This window comes from Mastigoproctus giganteus, chromosome 1 (genome assembly GCF_048544385.1).
Source record: "Mastigoproctus giganteus isolate SK-2022 chromosome 1, ASM4854438v1, whole genome shotgun sequence".
Classification (NCBI taxonomy): Eukaryota; Metazoa; Arthropoda; class Arachnida; order Uropygi; family Thelyphonidae; genus Mastigoproctus; species Mastigoproctus giganteus.
In genome coordinates this window covers 277,701,923-277,718,620 of record NC_143575.1, presented here as the reverse complement: position 1 = coordinate 277,718,620, position 16,698 = coordinate 277,701,923, and the positions used below count along the sequence as shown (strand labels likewise).

The following is a 16,698-nucleotide window of genomic DNA, read 5'->3' as shown; positions in this document are numbered from 1 at the left end:
CAGGAGTGGGTCCCTCAAGGATCAGTTCTTGAACCATTGTTATGTTTCATTTTCATAAATTATGTTGACAAAGGGATTAACATTAGTAGAGACATATGATGCAAAAAGCAAGCTTATGCAGCATCAGCCAAAAAAAAAAAAAAAAACCACTCCCATTTCACCCCTCCGTTCGTCTCAGCCTTAAATTTATTAAATTTGTCCAGCTCAGCCTTAAATTTATTTAGGCTATCAACTTCCACAACAAAGGATGGAAGTCTGTTCCACCAATCAAATACCCGCTAGCTAAAGGCAAACTTCTGCACATCTATCCTACCTCTGTCTTTCCTCAATTCGAATTTATGCCCTCTCAGGTGATAATTCTGAGCAAGAGGGAGAATCCCATCAGCATTGAGCATACTCAAACCATTCAAGGCTTTATCTACCTCACTCAGGTCACCTTGCAGGTGCCTAGTCTCCAGACACGGTAATTTGCAAAACTTGAGGCATGGTGTCAGAATTTGCAGATGACATAAAGATTGGCAGAGTTAGCATTAGTAGAGGCACATGATGCAAGAAAGCAAGCTTATACAGCATCAGCCAAAAAAAAAAAAAAAAAAAGACCTTCCATTTCACTGGTTCAGTCATTCCAAATGTTTGTCTAGTTCAGCCTTGAATTTATTTAAACTATAAACTTCCACAACAATAGATGGAAGTTTGTTCCAGCAATCAACTACCCACTGGCTAAAGGCAAACTTCTGCACATCTATTCTGCAACTGACTTTCCTCAGTTTGAATCTGAGGAAAGGTTTGTAATCTGAGCAAGAGGAAGAATCTCATCAGTATTGAGCCTGCACAATCCATTCAAGGCCTTATACACCTCAATCAGATCGCCTTGCAGGTGCCTAGTCTCCAGAAGCTGTAATTTGTTGAACTTAAAAACCTTTCTTTATAAGAGCACCCATTTGTTCTCTTCACCAATCTTGTTGCCCTTCTCTGTACTCGTTCTAGCAACTCTACATCCTTCCTAAAATGAGGCGTTCAGACCTGTATGCAGTACTCAAGGTGTGGCCTGACCATAGCCTTATACAAGGGGATAATCAGCTCCTTATCCCTGCTTGCAAAATTCCTCTATTGAAAAGACCCCATGACCTATTCTGGCAGCCTGTCTTCACTGTTCAGAAAACTTCATATCTAACTGCACAATTACCCCTAGGTCTCTTTCATTCTCCACTACTCTGAGTGTAACACCATCCAGTTGGTACCTTTCTCTGGGGTTACTGCTACACATATGCAGCACTTTGTATTTGTCAATGTTAAACTTCAATTGCCACTTCTCAGCTCATCTACCTAACTTTTCCAGATCCTGTTGCAGTTGCATACTATTATTACTGTTAATAACAATCTCATCCCTGTGGGATGGGATACACTTAAAAAGAAAGGGTGCAAGAATATTTACTGATGCTATCAAGGCAGAGTTAGGTGGGTTGGAAAACTGCTAGCTTGGGGGAGAGATACATGGACTAATAGATTAACAGTAGCTGCTGGCAGAGGTAAAAGTGATTTTTACACTACTTCTAATGAAATGCAATTGGGCAGCAGCCTGGAAAGCAAGGCAATGGGAATTTCCAGGACTGCCGAGAGTCATAGTGGAACAAGTAAATACATGGGCTGTGTTAGGATAACTAAGAGTAGAAACAGGTGCATGTATACTTGCATGTACACCAATGCTAGGGCCGACCGGGTTAGCCGGATGGGTAAAGTGCCTGCCTGGCAACCCAAAGGTCGCGGGTTAGAATCCCGCCGCGGGCTTGGATCAAAGTACTGCAAAAACCTTGGGAGGTGCATTATGGCCACAGAAGTCGATGCGCCAACAACTACAAAAAAAAAAAAAAAAAAACAATGCTAGGAGTATAGTTAATAAAATCGATGAGCTTGAAGTGCTAGTCAAGACATCAAAGGCAGATATTGTTGGAACATCAGACACATGGTGTCACACAGACATAAGAAGTGCAGAACTGGAATTTGGCGAGTGCAATGTGTACAGAAAGGATAGACAGGAGGGGTTATGCTGTTAGTTAAGAAACACATAAAATCTAAGGAGGTGCATCCAATTGATGTTGGTGGACAATGCAATGTTGAGTCTGTTTGGTGTGACATAAGCACTGGGAGAGGAAAAATTAGAGTAGGCGTGTGTTATAGGCCTAATGAATCTGATGAGTATAATGAGCAATTGTGCAGAGAAATGGAGTGGATCAGTAAATTAGAGTGTCTTATAAGGGGGGATTTTAATTTCCCGGATATTGACTGGAATTTGTGGGTTGGTCGCTCACACACTAGCAAGGCTTTTGTGGATTTATTGGATGATTGTTTTCTACAGCAGCATGTTCGGAATGCGACTAGAGGTAGTAATTCTCTTGATCTGATTATCAGTAATGATTCTTCATGCATCAAGAATCTGCAGATAATGGAACCACTAGGTGGCAGTGATCACAGTGTGCTGAAGTGGGATTTACTCAGAGGTAACTACCATCAAGGGTAAAGGGAAGGGTTTTTGCTTTCGTAAAGGTGACTACAGTGGTCTGAGACAGTATTTAAATTCTACATGGTGGAACCAACTGATGGTGTTACCAACAGCAAATTCAAAATGGGAAGCATTCAAAGAATTAATCTTGGAAGCCACTAGGCTTTTCATACCAACAAAGAAATGTTGTTCAAGATTTAGGCCTAAATGGATGTCAGATGACTAATTAGACATGTGACAGAGAAGAAAAATGCATGGGATACATATAAATTAACATGTGACACAGAAGCCTATGATAGATATAAGCTGGTCTGTAATCAAGTTACAAAGGAGGTTAGGCAGGTGAAGGAAGATTATGAGAAATTTTTGCTAAAAATATGCAAAGAAAAAGAGCAAAGAGTTCTTTACTTTGGGAAATCTAGAAGGAAGGGGAAAATCAGATTGGTACACTTGATATCGATGGTGCAACTGTTGATGATCGTGCTCAGGTAGCTAACAAATTGAATGAATATTTTGGATCGACATTCACACATGAGGAATTATTCAGGGAGGGGAATGCCAGAGGTGAATTCAAATCTGGCAGTAAGCTAGATAATCTTGTAATAACTGAGAGTAAAGTGGAGGAGAAATTGTTGAAGATAAACACAAGAAAGGAACTGGGGTGGATGGAATCTATCCAGTTATATTAAAGAAGGTGGCAAAGGAAGTAAGCAAACCCTTAGCCATAATTATGAGAGGTACCCATGGACTGCAGATGTGCAAATGTGACCCTTATCCACAAAATAGGATCAAAGGGAGACACAAGTAATTACAGACCTGTTAGTTTAACTTCTGTTCCAGGGATATTAATAGAGGCACTGGTCAATGAAGCATTGCAGGATCATCTAGACAAGAATTCAGTTATAGCTCGGACACAACATCGGTTTGTTAAGGGGAAGTGTTGTCTGACTAATTTGATTGGATACTATGATGTAGTCACAAAGGAACTGGATGCAAAGAATAACTTTGATATCATATATTTGGACCTTAGAAAAGCCTTTGATACTGTTGCACATGAAAGACTGCTGCACAAATTGGAGCAGTGTGGCATTGGAGGCAAATTGCTGCTATGGATAAAGGGATGGTTGAGTGGAAGAAGGGAGAGAGAGAGAGAGAGGTAATCAATGGACACTGCTCTTCGTGGACTAATGTTATTAGTGGAGTCCCTCGGGGTTCAGTGTTGGGTTTATTGTTGTTTTCTGTGTTTTTAAATGATATTGATGATGGTATATCAGGCTTAATGTCCAAGTTTGCAGACGATACGAAGGTTGGCAGGGTTGTTAATGACAGTACACTGCTGCAACAGGATCTATAAAAGTTGAGAAGATGGGCTGAGAGGTGGCAAATGAAGTTTAACATTGACAAATGTAAAGTACTACATATGGGAAGCAGTAATCCCAGGGTAATGTTTCAACTCTGTGGTACCACACTGATAGTGGTAGAGAATGAAAATGACTTGGGGGTAATTGTGCAGGCAGATATGAAGTTTTCTGAGCAGTGCAGATGGTCTGGAAGAGTAGCTCATGATGTCTTGTCAATGATATACAGGAATTTTTCTAGCAGGGATAAGGAGGTGATTATCCCTTTGTATAAAGCAGTGGCCAGGCCACACCTTGAGTACTGTATACAGTTCTGGAGGCCTCATTTTAAGAAGGATGTGGAGCTGTTGGAAAAAAGTACAGAGAAGGGCAACAAAATTTGTGAATGGAACAAAGGGTTGCTCTTACGAAGGAAGGCTTACGTTTTGCAAATTACAGTGTCTGGTGACTAGGCACTTGCGAGGTGATCTGATTGCGGTGTATAAAGCCTTGAATGGTTTGAGCATGCTCAATGCTGATGGGATTCTTCCTCTTGCTCAGAATAATCAGCTGAGTGGGCATAAATTCAAATTGAGGAATGGCGGTTGTAGGATAGATGTGCGGAAGTTTGCCTTTAGCGAGTGGAGGGTTGATTGCTGGAAAAAACTTTCATCTGCCATTATAGAAGTTAATAGCTTAAATAGATTCAAGGCAGAACTTGACAAACATTTGGAGTGATTGGATGGGTGAAATTAGGTTTTTTTTTTTTTTTTTTTTTTGGCTGGTGCTATACAAGCTTTCTTTCTTGCATCATGTGCCTATGCTAATGGTAATTACCACTCTCTGTCTTCTCCCACTCAACCATCCTTTTATCCATTGTAGCAATTTGCCCTTATTGCCATATTGCTCCAATTTGTATAGTTATCTTCCATATGCAACAGTATCAAAAGCTTTCCTGAAATTGAAGTATATGATATCAAAATTATTTTTTCCATCCAGTTCCTTTGTGACCACATCATACTATCCAATCAAATTGTTCAGACAAGACTTCCCCTCGACAAACCTGTGGTGTGTTTAGATGATCTCGCAATGCTTCTTTAACCAGTGACTCCATTATTTTCCCTGGAACAGAAGTCAAACTAACAGGTCTGTAATTACTCGTGCCATCCTTTGATCCCCATTTGTGAAGTGGAGATACATTTGCACATCTGCAGTTCGTGGGGATTTCCCCCAAGTCCAAGGAAGCTCTCATAATTATGGCTAAGGGCTTGCTTACTTCCTTTGCTGTCTCCTTTAATATAACTGGATAGATCTCATCTATCGCACACTTCAACAATTTCTCCACCACTTTTCTCTCAGTTATTACAAAATCATTTAACTCCCTGTTAGAGTTTGATAAATATCTGGTTCTCTCCTCCTTGAATAACTCCTCATGTGTGAATGTAGATGCAAAATACTCATTTAGTTTGGCAGCTATCTGAGAATGAACATCTACAATCAAACCATTGATATAAAGTGGACCAATCTGATTGATTCACTTCCTTTTAGAGTTTATATAAATAAAGAAGTCTGCTGTTTTTCTTTGCATCCTTTGCCAAAGATTTTTAATGATCTGCCTTCACTTGCCTAACCTCCTTTGATTACAGACTAGCTTTTGTTTTGTATGTACCCTAGGCTTTTGTGTCGCCTGAAGCTAGCAGTTTTCCAACTCACCTAACATTCCCTCGGTAGCATCAGCAAATATTCTTGCACCCCTTCTATTTAAGTGTATCCCATCCCTGTAGAAGCAGTCTCTTCTGTTAACAAGCACAGACCACGCTGAGAAAAATTCTACCCAGTGAGCCTGCACTATCTCTCCAGGTGCAAATTGATTGACAAGGCTCTCATTATATACTCCCTCCTATCGTGTCTGGGCAGGATTGCAGACACTTTCAAATTGAACCCTAACTGACGACTTTTTTTCTGCATTGACCTGTACTTGCTTAGTAAATCTTGAGATCTCCTACACTTAATGTCATTAGTGCTAACTATATAACGATATCACCTTTTCAGCTCTTAAAAGATGATACCTGCTCTACGTCATCAACTTTTGCTCTTGGTAGACATACTCCGGTCCTATTCCACCTATCCCTTTTGCACAATATATTTCCCGTTTCCCTGACAGTTGAGTCAACAATAGCTAGCTCCTGTGGGACCAGCATATTCTGCCTGAAGGTTGCTGCTTTGTTGCCTGGTGCATAAGAGTGAGCTCTGGCATTGGGTTGGGCAGCTGAGAACTTGATGTCCCCCCCATTTTAATTCCTACAAGGGCATACACCTGACTTTTTAAGCTCTCATAGACGTCTATCAGAATGCTGTGTTGGCAACTAATTTCTTCACATTCTCTGCACCTAGCACACAAAGACATCCTCCATGGCTAAATCATGTCCTGTTTGAGTGAGATCCACATACACGTCACATTTTGCACATTTTTTTTTTTTACTGTGATGCATTGGAGAATTGTCCCCTACGGTTCTCCTGCGAACCACAGCAGCTTCACTACTTTATGCAAATTGCTTTGCTGCTCTAGTTTGGGCCATGATTTCCATTTAAATTCCTTCACCCATCCAATTTAATTAACAATAAAAATTAAAAGGATTTATAAATTTAATTGATTAATTGCCAATACTATTCTAAGCTAACTGATTCCTACTACAGTATTACATATTAAGCAATATAGTTTTACATTATTCCTTAAGCTATCAAGTTCGAGATATATGTAATGCTATTCCATATCAATACTACACAATGGTGGCAAGTTTTGAATGGTACAAATATTAGGGATACTAAGTAATAACCCGCAAAATCTCTATCTAAGTTCAAAATAAACTAAGTATCGTAATTAGGAATATAAAGCTACTTCACAAAAATAAATTAATATGCCAGTTTAGTCATTAAAATGAAAAAAATTTAAGAAAAACTTCTGTATTAGCTGGAGCCGTAAAATCTTTTCCCTCACTGAGCTAATCTCGTTTCCTGGTTGTTAATGATCAGTGCTAAACTTCACTCCTTCAGAATGACTTGAACAGACTTCAAAGATGGTCTGAGAAGGGGCAGGTATTAGCATTAGTAGAGGCATATGATTCAAGAAAGCAAGGTTATAAAGCATCAGCCAAAAAAAAAAAGAAAAACCTTCCCATTTCACCTATCCATTCCCTCCCTCCAAATGTTTGTCTAGTTCTTTGAATTTGTTTAAGCTGTCAAACTTTTACGACAGATGGAAGTTTGTTCTGGTAATCAACCACCTGCTGGCTAAAACACAAATTTCCGCAAATCTATTCTGTCTTACCCCATTTTGAATTTATGTCCCCTTAGGCAATTAATCTGGGTAAGAGGAAGAATCTCATCAGCATTGAGCTTACTCAAACCTTTCAAGGTCATATACACTTCAGTCAGATCACCTTGCAGGTGCCTAGTCTCCAGACTCTGAAATTTGCAGAACTAAAGCCTTTCTTTGTAAGAGCAGCCCTTTTTCCATTCACTAATCTTGTTGTCCTTCTCTGTACTCGTTCCAGCAGCTATACATCCTTCCTAAAAGGATGTATAGCTGCTGGAACATATTGTATACAGGTCTGGAGGCCTGTATACAGTACTCAAGGTGTTGCCTGACCATTGCCTTATACAAGGGGATAATCACTTCCTGATCCCTCCTTGAAAAATTTCTGTATATCATTTACAAGACACCATAAGCGACTCTTACAGACTGTCTGCACTTCTCAGAAAACTTCATATATGACTGCATAATTACTCCGAGGTCTTTTTCATTCTCTACCACCCTGAGTGTAGTAACACACAGTTGATATGTTACTCTTTGGTTCTGCTAACTACATGCAATATCTTTCATTTGTCAATGTTAAACTTCAGTTTCCACCTCAACTTTTCTAGATCCTGTTGCAGTAGTGTACCATCATTAACAATCATGCTAACCTTCGTATAGTCTGTAAACTTGGACATTAAGCCTGTTATACCTTCATCAATATTATTAATAAATACATTAGTTTAGAAATGGAAGGATTACCTCTATGATGTCTTGTAGAACACTTCAGTGCTGATATTCTTCGTAGTTGAATAACTATACAAATAGATTACATCTATTCCACTCCCTTGCAGACAAAATCAATGATCCAATGCACTACGGGATTGGAGACCCATGGACCCCAAAATACATAGAATCACCAACCCTAATGTTTCAGCGAGAGAGAATATACTTCCGTATTTTAAAAACAAACAAAACCCTCGCAGACAAAATCAATGATCCAGTGCACCATGGGGTTCAAGACCCGTGGACCCCAAGCTCGACCCCAAAATACATCAAATTACCAACCCTAATCTTTGAGCGAGAGAATACAATACTTCTGTATTTCAAAAACAATTAATAAATACAGAAAACATTAAATTAAAACATTAATAAATACAGAAAACAACAATGGACCCAACACCGAACCCTGGGGGGGATTCCACTAATAACATTAGTCCACGAAGAACAGTGTCCATTGATTACCACTCTCTGTCTTCTCCCACTCATCCATCCCTTTCTCCATACCAGCAATTTACCCTTAATGCCATACTGCTTCAATTAGTATAGTAGATTGCCACGTGTAATAGTATCAAAAGCTTTACTAAAACTCCAAGTATATGGTATCAAAATTACTTTTTGCATCCATTTCCTTTGTGACCACGTCATAGTATCTAATCAAATTGGTCAGACAAGACTTCCCCTTAACAAAGCCATGCTGTGTTTGAAATATAACTGCAGTCTTGTCTAGATGATCCTGTAGTGCTTCTTTAACCAGTGCCTCCATTAATTTCCCCGGGAACAGTAGTTAAACTAACATGTCTGTAATTACTTGTGCATTTGATCCCCATTTGTGAATTGGAGATACATTTGCACATCTCCAGTCCACAGGGACCTACCTGGAGTTCAAGGAAGCTCTCGTTATCATGGCTAAGGGTTTTCTCACTTCCTTTGCTGCCTCCTTTAATATAACTGGATAAATCCCATCACCCCATGTGCCTTTTCTATATTTAACTTCAACAATTTCTCCTCCACTTTGCTGTCAGATATTACAAAATCATTTAGCTCCCTGCCAGAGTTTGATAAACTTCTGGCATTCCTCTTCCTGAATAACATTCTCATGTGCGAATGTACACGCAAAATACTCATTCAGTTTCAGCTCTCTGAGCAGGATCATCAATAGTCGAACTATCAATATCAAGTGGGCCAGGTGCCTCCGTAGCCAAGTGGGAAGGAACAGCAGTGCGTAGCACACGCTTCTTGATTAGACCGGGGTTCGAGCCCGTCACCACCAAATACGGAGGATGCGGAAAGATCAGGGAATGACCACCGCATATCCCGGAGCAATATGGCCTTAGTTGCTAATGCTCCTAAAAACCAAAATAACAATAACATCAAGTGGACCAATCTGATTCATCCCCTTTTTTCTAGAGTTTACATAAGTAAAGGACACTTTGCTGTTTTTCTTTGCACCATTTGCCAAAGATGTCTCTTAATCTGCCTTCGCCTACCTAACCTCCTTTGTCACTTGATTACAGGCCGGTTTATATCTGCCATAGGCTTCTGTCACACATTATAATTTATGTTCATCCCATGCATTTTTCTTTTCTGCCAAGAGTCTCATTAATTCATGTGACATCCATTTAGATCTAAACCTTGAACAATATTTCTTAGTTGGTATGAAAAGCTTAGTTACTTCCAAGATTAATTTTTTGAATGCTTCCTATTTAGAATTTGCTATTGATGACATCATCAGTTGGTCACACCGTATAGTATTTAAAAACTGTTTCAGACCACTGTATTACCTTTATGAAAGCAAAAACCCTTCCTTTTATCTCTGATCTAAACTATATCTTTGAGTAAATGTCACATCAGCACACAATGATCACTTCCACTTAGTTGATCTTTTATCTGCAGATTCTTAATGCATGAAGAATCAGAGTACTCAGATTCTTCTCTGTACTCAGAGAAGGACAACAAGATTAGGGAATGGAACGAAGGGTTGCTCTTACGAAGAAAGGTTTAAGTTTTGCAGATTACAGTGTCTGAGAGACTGGGAACCTGCGAGGTGACCTGATTGAGGTGTATAAAGCCTTGAATGGTTTGAGCATGCTCAATGTTGATGGGATTCTTCCTCTTGCTCAGAATAATCACCTGAGAGGGCATAAATTCAAATTGAGGAAAGACAGATGTAGGATAGATGTGTGGAAGTTTGCCTTTAGCCAGCGGGTAGTTGGTTGGTGGAACAGACTTTCATCTTTTGTTGTGGAAGATGATAGCCTAAATAAATTTAAGGCTGAGCTGGACAGGTATTTGGAACGAATGGAGGGGTGAAATGGGAGCAGTCTTTTCTTTTTTTTTTTTTCCCCCGGCCGATGCTGCATAAGCTTGCTTTCTTGCATCATATGCCTCTACTAATGCTAATCACTACTTATAATCAGATCAAGAGTGTTACTTCCTCTAGTTGCCTCTCGAACTTGCTGCTGTAGAAAATTATCATCTAATAAATCCACAAAAGCCTTTCTAGTGTGCGAGGGACCAATCCACAAGTTCCCAACAGTATCTGGGAAGTTAAAATCCCCCGTTATAAGACAATCTGATTTACTGGCCCAGTCTATTTCTCTGTTTGGTTGGTCGTTGTACTCATCAGAACCATTAGGCCTATAACACACTCCTACTCTCAATTTTGCTTTCCCCGTGCTTATGTCACACCAAACTGACTAAACATTGCACTTTCCACCCATGTCAACTGGATGCACTTCCTTAGATTTTGTGTTTCTTAACTAACAGTATGACTCCTCCTCCTTTCCTATCCTGTCTGTTTTCTATACACATTGTACTCCCCAAATTCCAATTCTGCATTTCCTTATATATGTGCGACATCATTCTCTGATATCCCTACAATATCTGCCTTTGATGTTTTGACCAACACCTCAAATTCATCAAATTTATTTACTCAACTCCTAGCATTGGTGAACACACAAGTATACATGCACCTGTTCTTATTCTTAGCTGCCCAATGCAGTTCATTATTTACTTGTTTGGCGACGACTCCCAGCAGTCTCCGAAATCACCAGCACCTTGTTTTCCACGCTGCTGCTCATTGCAATAGAAACAGTGCAAGAAACTTGTAAATGATAATGAAATTGAAGTGTGTGTGTGTGTGTGTGTGTGTATGTATAAGCAATCTTCAAACCATAAAGTTTGTTATATATGTAAATCTTTGAATGCTTGTAATCCACTGTTATGTGTGTTATGTTATTTTTGTTGTAAACACCTATGGCCATGTGCACTTTTGAGTCACTCTTCCTTGTCAGTGTCATTAATTTATGAATGACTAATAAACTGACTATTTATTTATATGCCCACTGTAGATGAACTCAAGGTACTGTTGAAATACTTGGAAGTAAATCTATTTATAATGCACAAAGTCTATTTATTAATTATTTGCCTCCTGCATTATGATGCATCAGTTAACATATATTATGAGGAAGATGTGTAATCATCTTTGATACTTTTGTTTTATTTTATTATTTTTTTTTTTTTACAGAGTGTAATGCTGTAATGTTCTTTTTACTAGTTTATTCATGTTAACATTCTGTTTGGAAATCATAGAGAAATTTTTTTATATTTCAGGTAGAATATTTTAACTTCCTTGAGGCCTGGGCAGCCATTATGCCTTTGTTTGGGAAATCCCAAAAAAGCCCTTATGAGCTAGTTAAAGCATTGAGAGAGGCTGTTCTTGCATTAGAAAAAGGTGATAAGAAAGCAGAGAAGGTTAGTTATAATTTTTATATAATTCTGTATTTTCAGTTGTAAAGGCACAAGTTAATGCAAAAGGAATCTGGACGAAGGTAAAGAAAGCCAACAAGAGAACTATGGAAAACTTTGGGAAACTTTTACTGGACAAACTCATTTCCCACTATCGCAGTTTTTCTCTGCATTCTCAGTAAACAGATGGTGCGTGTTATCGGTAGTGGTAGTAGAAGTCGATAATGATGTATTGATTAGCTTTTTCTCATTATTAAAAGCTAAATTAAATTGGAGTTCATGAATGTTAATGCCCTCATGGCTGAAATCTACTTATAGTTACACCCTCCAGACTGCCTCAGTTTTAGGGTGTTTATCCCCCCCCCCCTTCCTGCTTTTTAAAATAGGAAAACGACTTCTACAGATAGTGTGTGTTATCAGTAGTGGCAGAAGAAGTTTTTTTTTCCTATTTTAATGAGAAAAAAATGAACTCCAATAATCTGCTTTTAATAATGATAAAAAACTAATCAATACATCGTTATTGATTTCTACTGCCACTACTGATAACATGCACCATCTGTTTACCGAGAATGCAGGGAGAAACTGCGGTAATGGGAAACGAGTTTGTCCAGTAAAAGTTTCCTGTGGTTCTCATGTTGGCTTTCTTTACCTTAGCTGGAATCTGCATTTGATTTCATTTCATTGTATTTGAATCTGTATTTGATTGCATTTCATTATCCCATCTATCCATTCCTTCATCTCTTAATCAGGTAGCTGTCCTCCATGTTATCTTACTTGACAGGTACATTGCTGTCTGTCACTTGTTTGGGGAGGTCTGAGTTTGATTCTGCCAAAGACTGGAAGAATTTCTAAAGTCTTCTTCAATTGCGGCTGTAATTAGCCATTCGCAAGTGGAGAGAGTAGGGTTCATCTGTGAATTACTTAACAAGTACAGGTCACTGTTGAAAAAAGCCGTGAATTAGGGTTGAATTTGAAAGTGTCTGCAATTCTGCCCAGACACGATAGGAGGGAGTATATGATGAGAGCCCTGTCGATCAATTCAGCCCTGGAAGGATTGTGCAAGGCTCAAGGGGTAGAAATTTTTTCAGCCTGGTCTGTACTTGTTAACAGGAGAGACTGCTTCTACAGGGATGGGATACACTTAAATAGAAAGGGTGCAAGAATGTTTGCTGATGCTATTGAGGCAGTATTAGGTGAGCCAGAAAACTGCTAGATTGGGGGGATACAAGGACTAATAGATTAACAGTAGCCACTGGCAGAGGTGAAAGTGATTCTTGCACTGCTTCTATTGGAATGAGCCGCAGCCTGGAAAATAAGATGCAGGATATTTCAGAGACTTCTGGGAATCATTGGGGTACAAATAAACACATAGGTTGTGTTAGGGTAGCTAAGAAAAAGAACAGGTGCATGTATACTTGCGTGTACACCAATGCTAGGAGTTTAGAAAATAAATTTGATGAATTTGAGGTATTGCTCAAAACATCAAAGGCAGATATTGTGGGGATTTCACAGACGTGGTGTCACACAGATATAAGGAATGCAGAACTGGAATTTGGGGAGTACAATGTCTACAGAAAGGATGGACAGGGTAGGAAGGGAGGAGGGGTTATGCTATTAGTTAAGAAATACATAACATCCAAGGAAGTGAAGCCAGTCGACATTGCTGGACAGTGCAGTGTCGAGTAAGTTTGGTGTGACATAAGCATTGGGAGATCAAAATTGAGAGTAGGAGTGTGCTATAGGCCTAATGACTCTGATGAGTATAATAAGAAACTGTACGGGGAAATAGAGTGGGCCAATAAATCAGTGAGTCTTATAATGGGGGATTTAATTTCCCAGATATTGACTGGAATTTGGGGGCTGGTCACTCACACACTAGCAAGGCTTTTGTGGATTTATTGGATGATTGTTTTCTACATCAGCATGTTCGGGAAGCAGCTAGAGGGAGTAATACTCTTGATTTGATTATCAGTAGTGATTCTTCATGCATTAAGAATCTGCAGATAAATGAACCACTAGGTGGCAGTGATCACAGTGTGCTGAAGTGGGATTTACTCAAAGAGGTAACTACCATTAGGGGTAAAGGGAAGGGTTATTGCTTCCGTAAAGGCGACTACGATGGACTGAGACAGTATTTAAATTCTATACAGTGGCACCAACTGATGATGTTACCAACAGCAAATTCAAAATGGGAAGCATTCAAAGAATTGGAAGCTACTAGGCTTTACATACCAACTAAGAAATATTGTTCAATGTTTAGGCCTAAATGGATGTCAGATGAACTAATGAGACATATGGCAGAGAAGAAAAATGCATGGGATGCATAGAGATTAACACGTGACACAGAAGCCTATGATAGGTACAAGTTGATCTGTAACCAAGTTACAAAGGAGGTTAGGCAGGCGAAGGCAGATTACAAGAAATCTTTGGCAAGGGATGCAAAGAAAAACAGCAAAGAGTTCCTTACTTATGTAAACTCTAGAAGGAAGGGGATGAATCAGATTGGTCCACTTGATATCGATGGGTCAACTGTTGATGATCCTGCTCAGGTAGCTAACAAACTGTTTGAATATTTTGCATCGACATTCACACATGAGGAGTTATTCAGCAAGGGGAATGCCAGAAGTGTATTCAACTCTGGCAGTAAGCTAGAGAATCTTGTAATAACTGAGAGTAAAGTGGAGGAGAAATTGTTGAAGATAAATACAAGAAAGGCACCTGGGGTGGATGGGATCTATCCAGTTATATTAAAGGAGGCAGCAAAGGAAGTAAGCAAACGTTTAGCCATAATTATGAGAGCTTCCTTGGACTCAGGGGAAGTACCCATGGACTGGAGATATGCAAATGTGACCCCAATTCACAAAGGAGGATCAAAGGGTGACACAAGTAATTATAGACCTGTTAGTTTAACTTCTGTTCCAGGAAAATTAATGGAGGCACTGGTTAAAGAAGCACTGCAGGATCATCTAGACAAGACTTCAGTTATAGCTCGGACACAGCATGGTTTTGTTAAGGGGAAGTCTTGCCTGACCAATTTGATTGGATACTATGATGCAGTCACAAAAGAACTGGATGCAGGGAATAACTTTGATATTATATACTTGGATCTTATAAAGGCTTTTGATACTGTTGCATATGGAAGACTTCTGCACAAATTGGAGCACCGTGACATTGGAGGCAAATTGCTGCTATGGATAAAGGGGTGGTTGAGGGGGAAAAGACAGAGAGTGGTAATCAGTGGACACTGCTCATCGTGGACTAATGTTATGAATAATGAGTGGAGTCCCTCAGGGTTCCATAATGGGTCCATTATTGTTTTCTGTATTTATTTAATGATATTGATGATGGTATATCAAGCTTAATGTCCAAATTTGCAGACGATACGAAGGTTGGCAGTGTTGTCAAGGACACTACTGACACTATGCTACTGCAACAGGATCTGGAAAGGTTGAGCAGATGGGCTTCGAGATGGCAAATGAAGTTTAACATTGACAAATGTAAAGTACTACATATGGGAAACAGCAGCCCCAGAGCAACGTATCAACTCTGTGGTACTACACTGACAGTGGTAGAGAATGAAAGGGACCTGGGGGTGGTTGTGCAGGCAGATATGAAGTTTTCAGAGCAATGCAGACGGGCTGCAAGAGTAGCTCATGGTGTATTGTCGATGATATATAGGAATTTTTCCAGCAGGGATAAGGAGGTGATTATTCCCTTGTATAAGGCAATGGTCAGACCACACCTAGAGTACTGTATACAGGTCTGGAGGCCTCATTTCAAGAAGGATGTAGAGCTGCTGGAACGAGTACAGAGAAGGGCAACAAGATTAGTGAATGGAACAAAGGGGTGCTCTTACGAAGAAAGGCTTAAGTTTTGCAAATTACAGTGTCTGGAGACTAGGCACCGGCGAGGTGATCTGATAGAGGTGTATAAAGCCTTGAATGGTTTGAGCATGCTTAATGCTGATGGGATTCTTCCTCTTGCTCAGAATAATCACCTGAGAGGCCTTAAATTGAAATTGAGGAAAGACAGAAGTAGGATAGACGTGCGGAAATTTGTCTTTAGCCAGCGGGTGGTTGGTTGGTGGAACAGACTTCCATCCCTTGTCGTGGAAGTTGATAGCCTAAATAAGTTTAAGGCTCAGCTGGACAGGTATTTCGAACAGAGGGGTGAAGTGGAAGTGGTTACTTTTTATTTATTTATTTATTTATTTTTTTTTTTTTTGGCTGATACTGCATAAGCTTGCTTTCTTGCATCAAATGCCTCTACTAATGGTAATGCTAATTATTCTGGGCTTTTCAGCCCACACAATTTGTATGGACCCACAACATATTCCCACAGGATAGCACATATTGATCACTGCAGGAGTGCTTTCATGGTTGCACGGGAAGAACGTAGTCCCTAACCCTGCTATCCGAAGCTAGATACTTGATTATTATTATCAGGTAGCTTTTAATAGTCCTTAAATTCACTCGATTGATACCTCGAGAACTGATTTTTTTACAGTGTCGCTAACAATTCTTTATTATCTTGGGATCTGATTCCAAACTTAGCAATTCTTGCTTTTTTTATATATTTTTATTATTATTATTTTTTTAAGTGTCTATACCTGGAACCTAGGGAACTCACTGAGCAATTCTGACCATAAATTCATTCATCCAGCACTTGTACAGTAGTAGTATTAGTATTCAACATATAGTGCAAGGAATCCACAGGCTTTCGTGCACTAGCAAAAAAAAAAAAAAAAAAAACCCCAAGCAGATAAGGAAGCACAAAATATATGCTTCCCTCCTTATACAGGTCAATATCCAGTTGAGCTTTGAATTTTCAGCCTCAACTGCCTGCGAGGGCAGCTTGTTCCAGCTATCAATTTGCTACCAAAAGAAACCTTCCTAACCTCAAGCCATGTAATGTGAATTTATGAAATTATTTGAAAGTGAATCTTTCACTGTGTAGAACATTTTTTACACAGTGAAAGGCTTGACAAAGTTTCAAAATCTGCCAACATTTCATCTTCGTAAAGTTTATATATCTTA

At 39.4% G+C, this 16,698-nt stretch overlaps 1 protein-coding gene across 1 annotated transcript in view; it reads left to right on the top strand.

The window, feature by feature from the left end:
- Positions 1 to 16,698, top strand: part of Mo25 (calcium binding protein Mo25) — a 206,060-nt gene that overhangs the window by 22,412 nt on the left and 166,950 nt on the right. The window contains exon 2 of the mRNA XM_090386628.1: positions 11,528 to 11,668. Within this exon, the coding sequence (XP_090242754.1) occupies positions 11,567 to 11,668 (102 nt within the window). The 5' untranslated portion in view covers positions 11,528 to 11,566. The remainder of the gene's footprint in view (positions 1 to 11,527; positions 11,669 to 16,698) is intronic.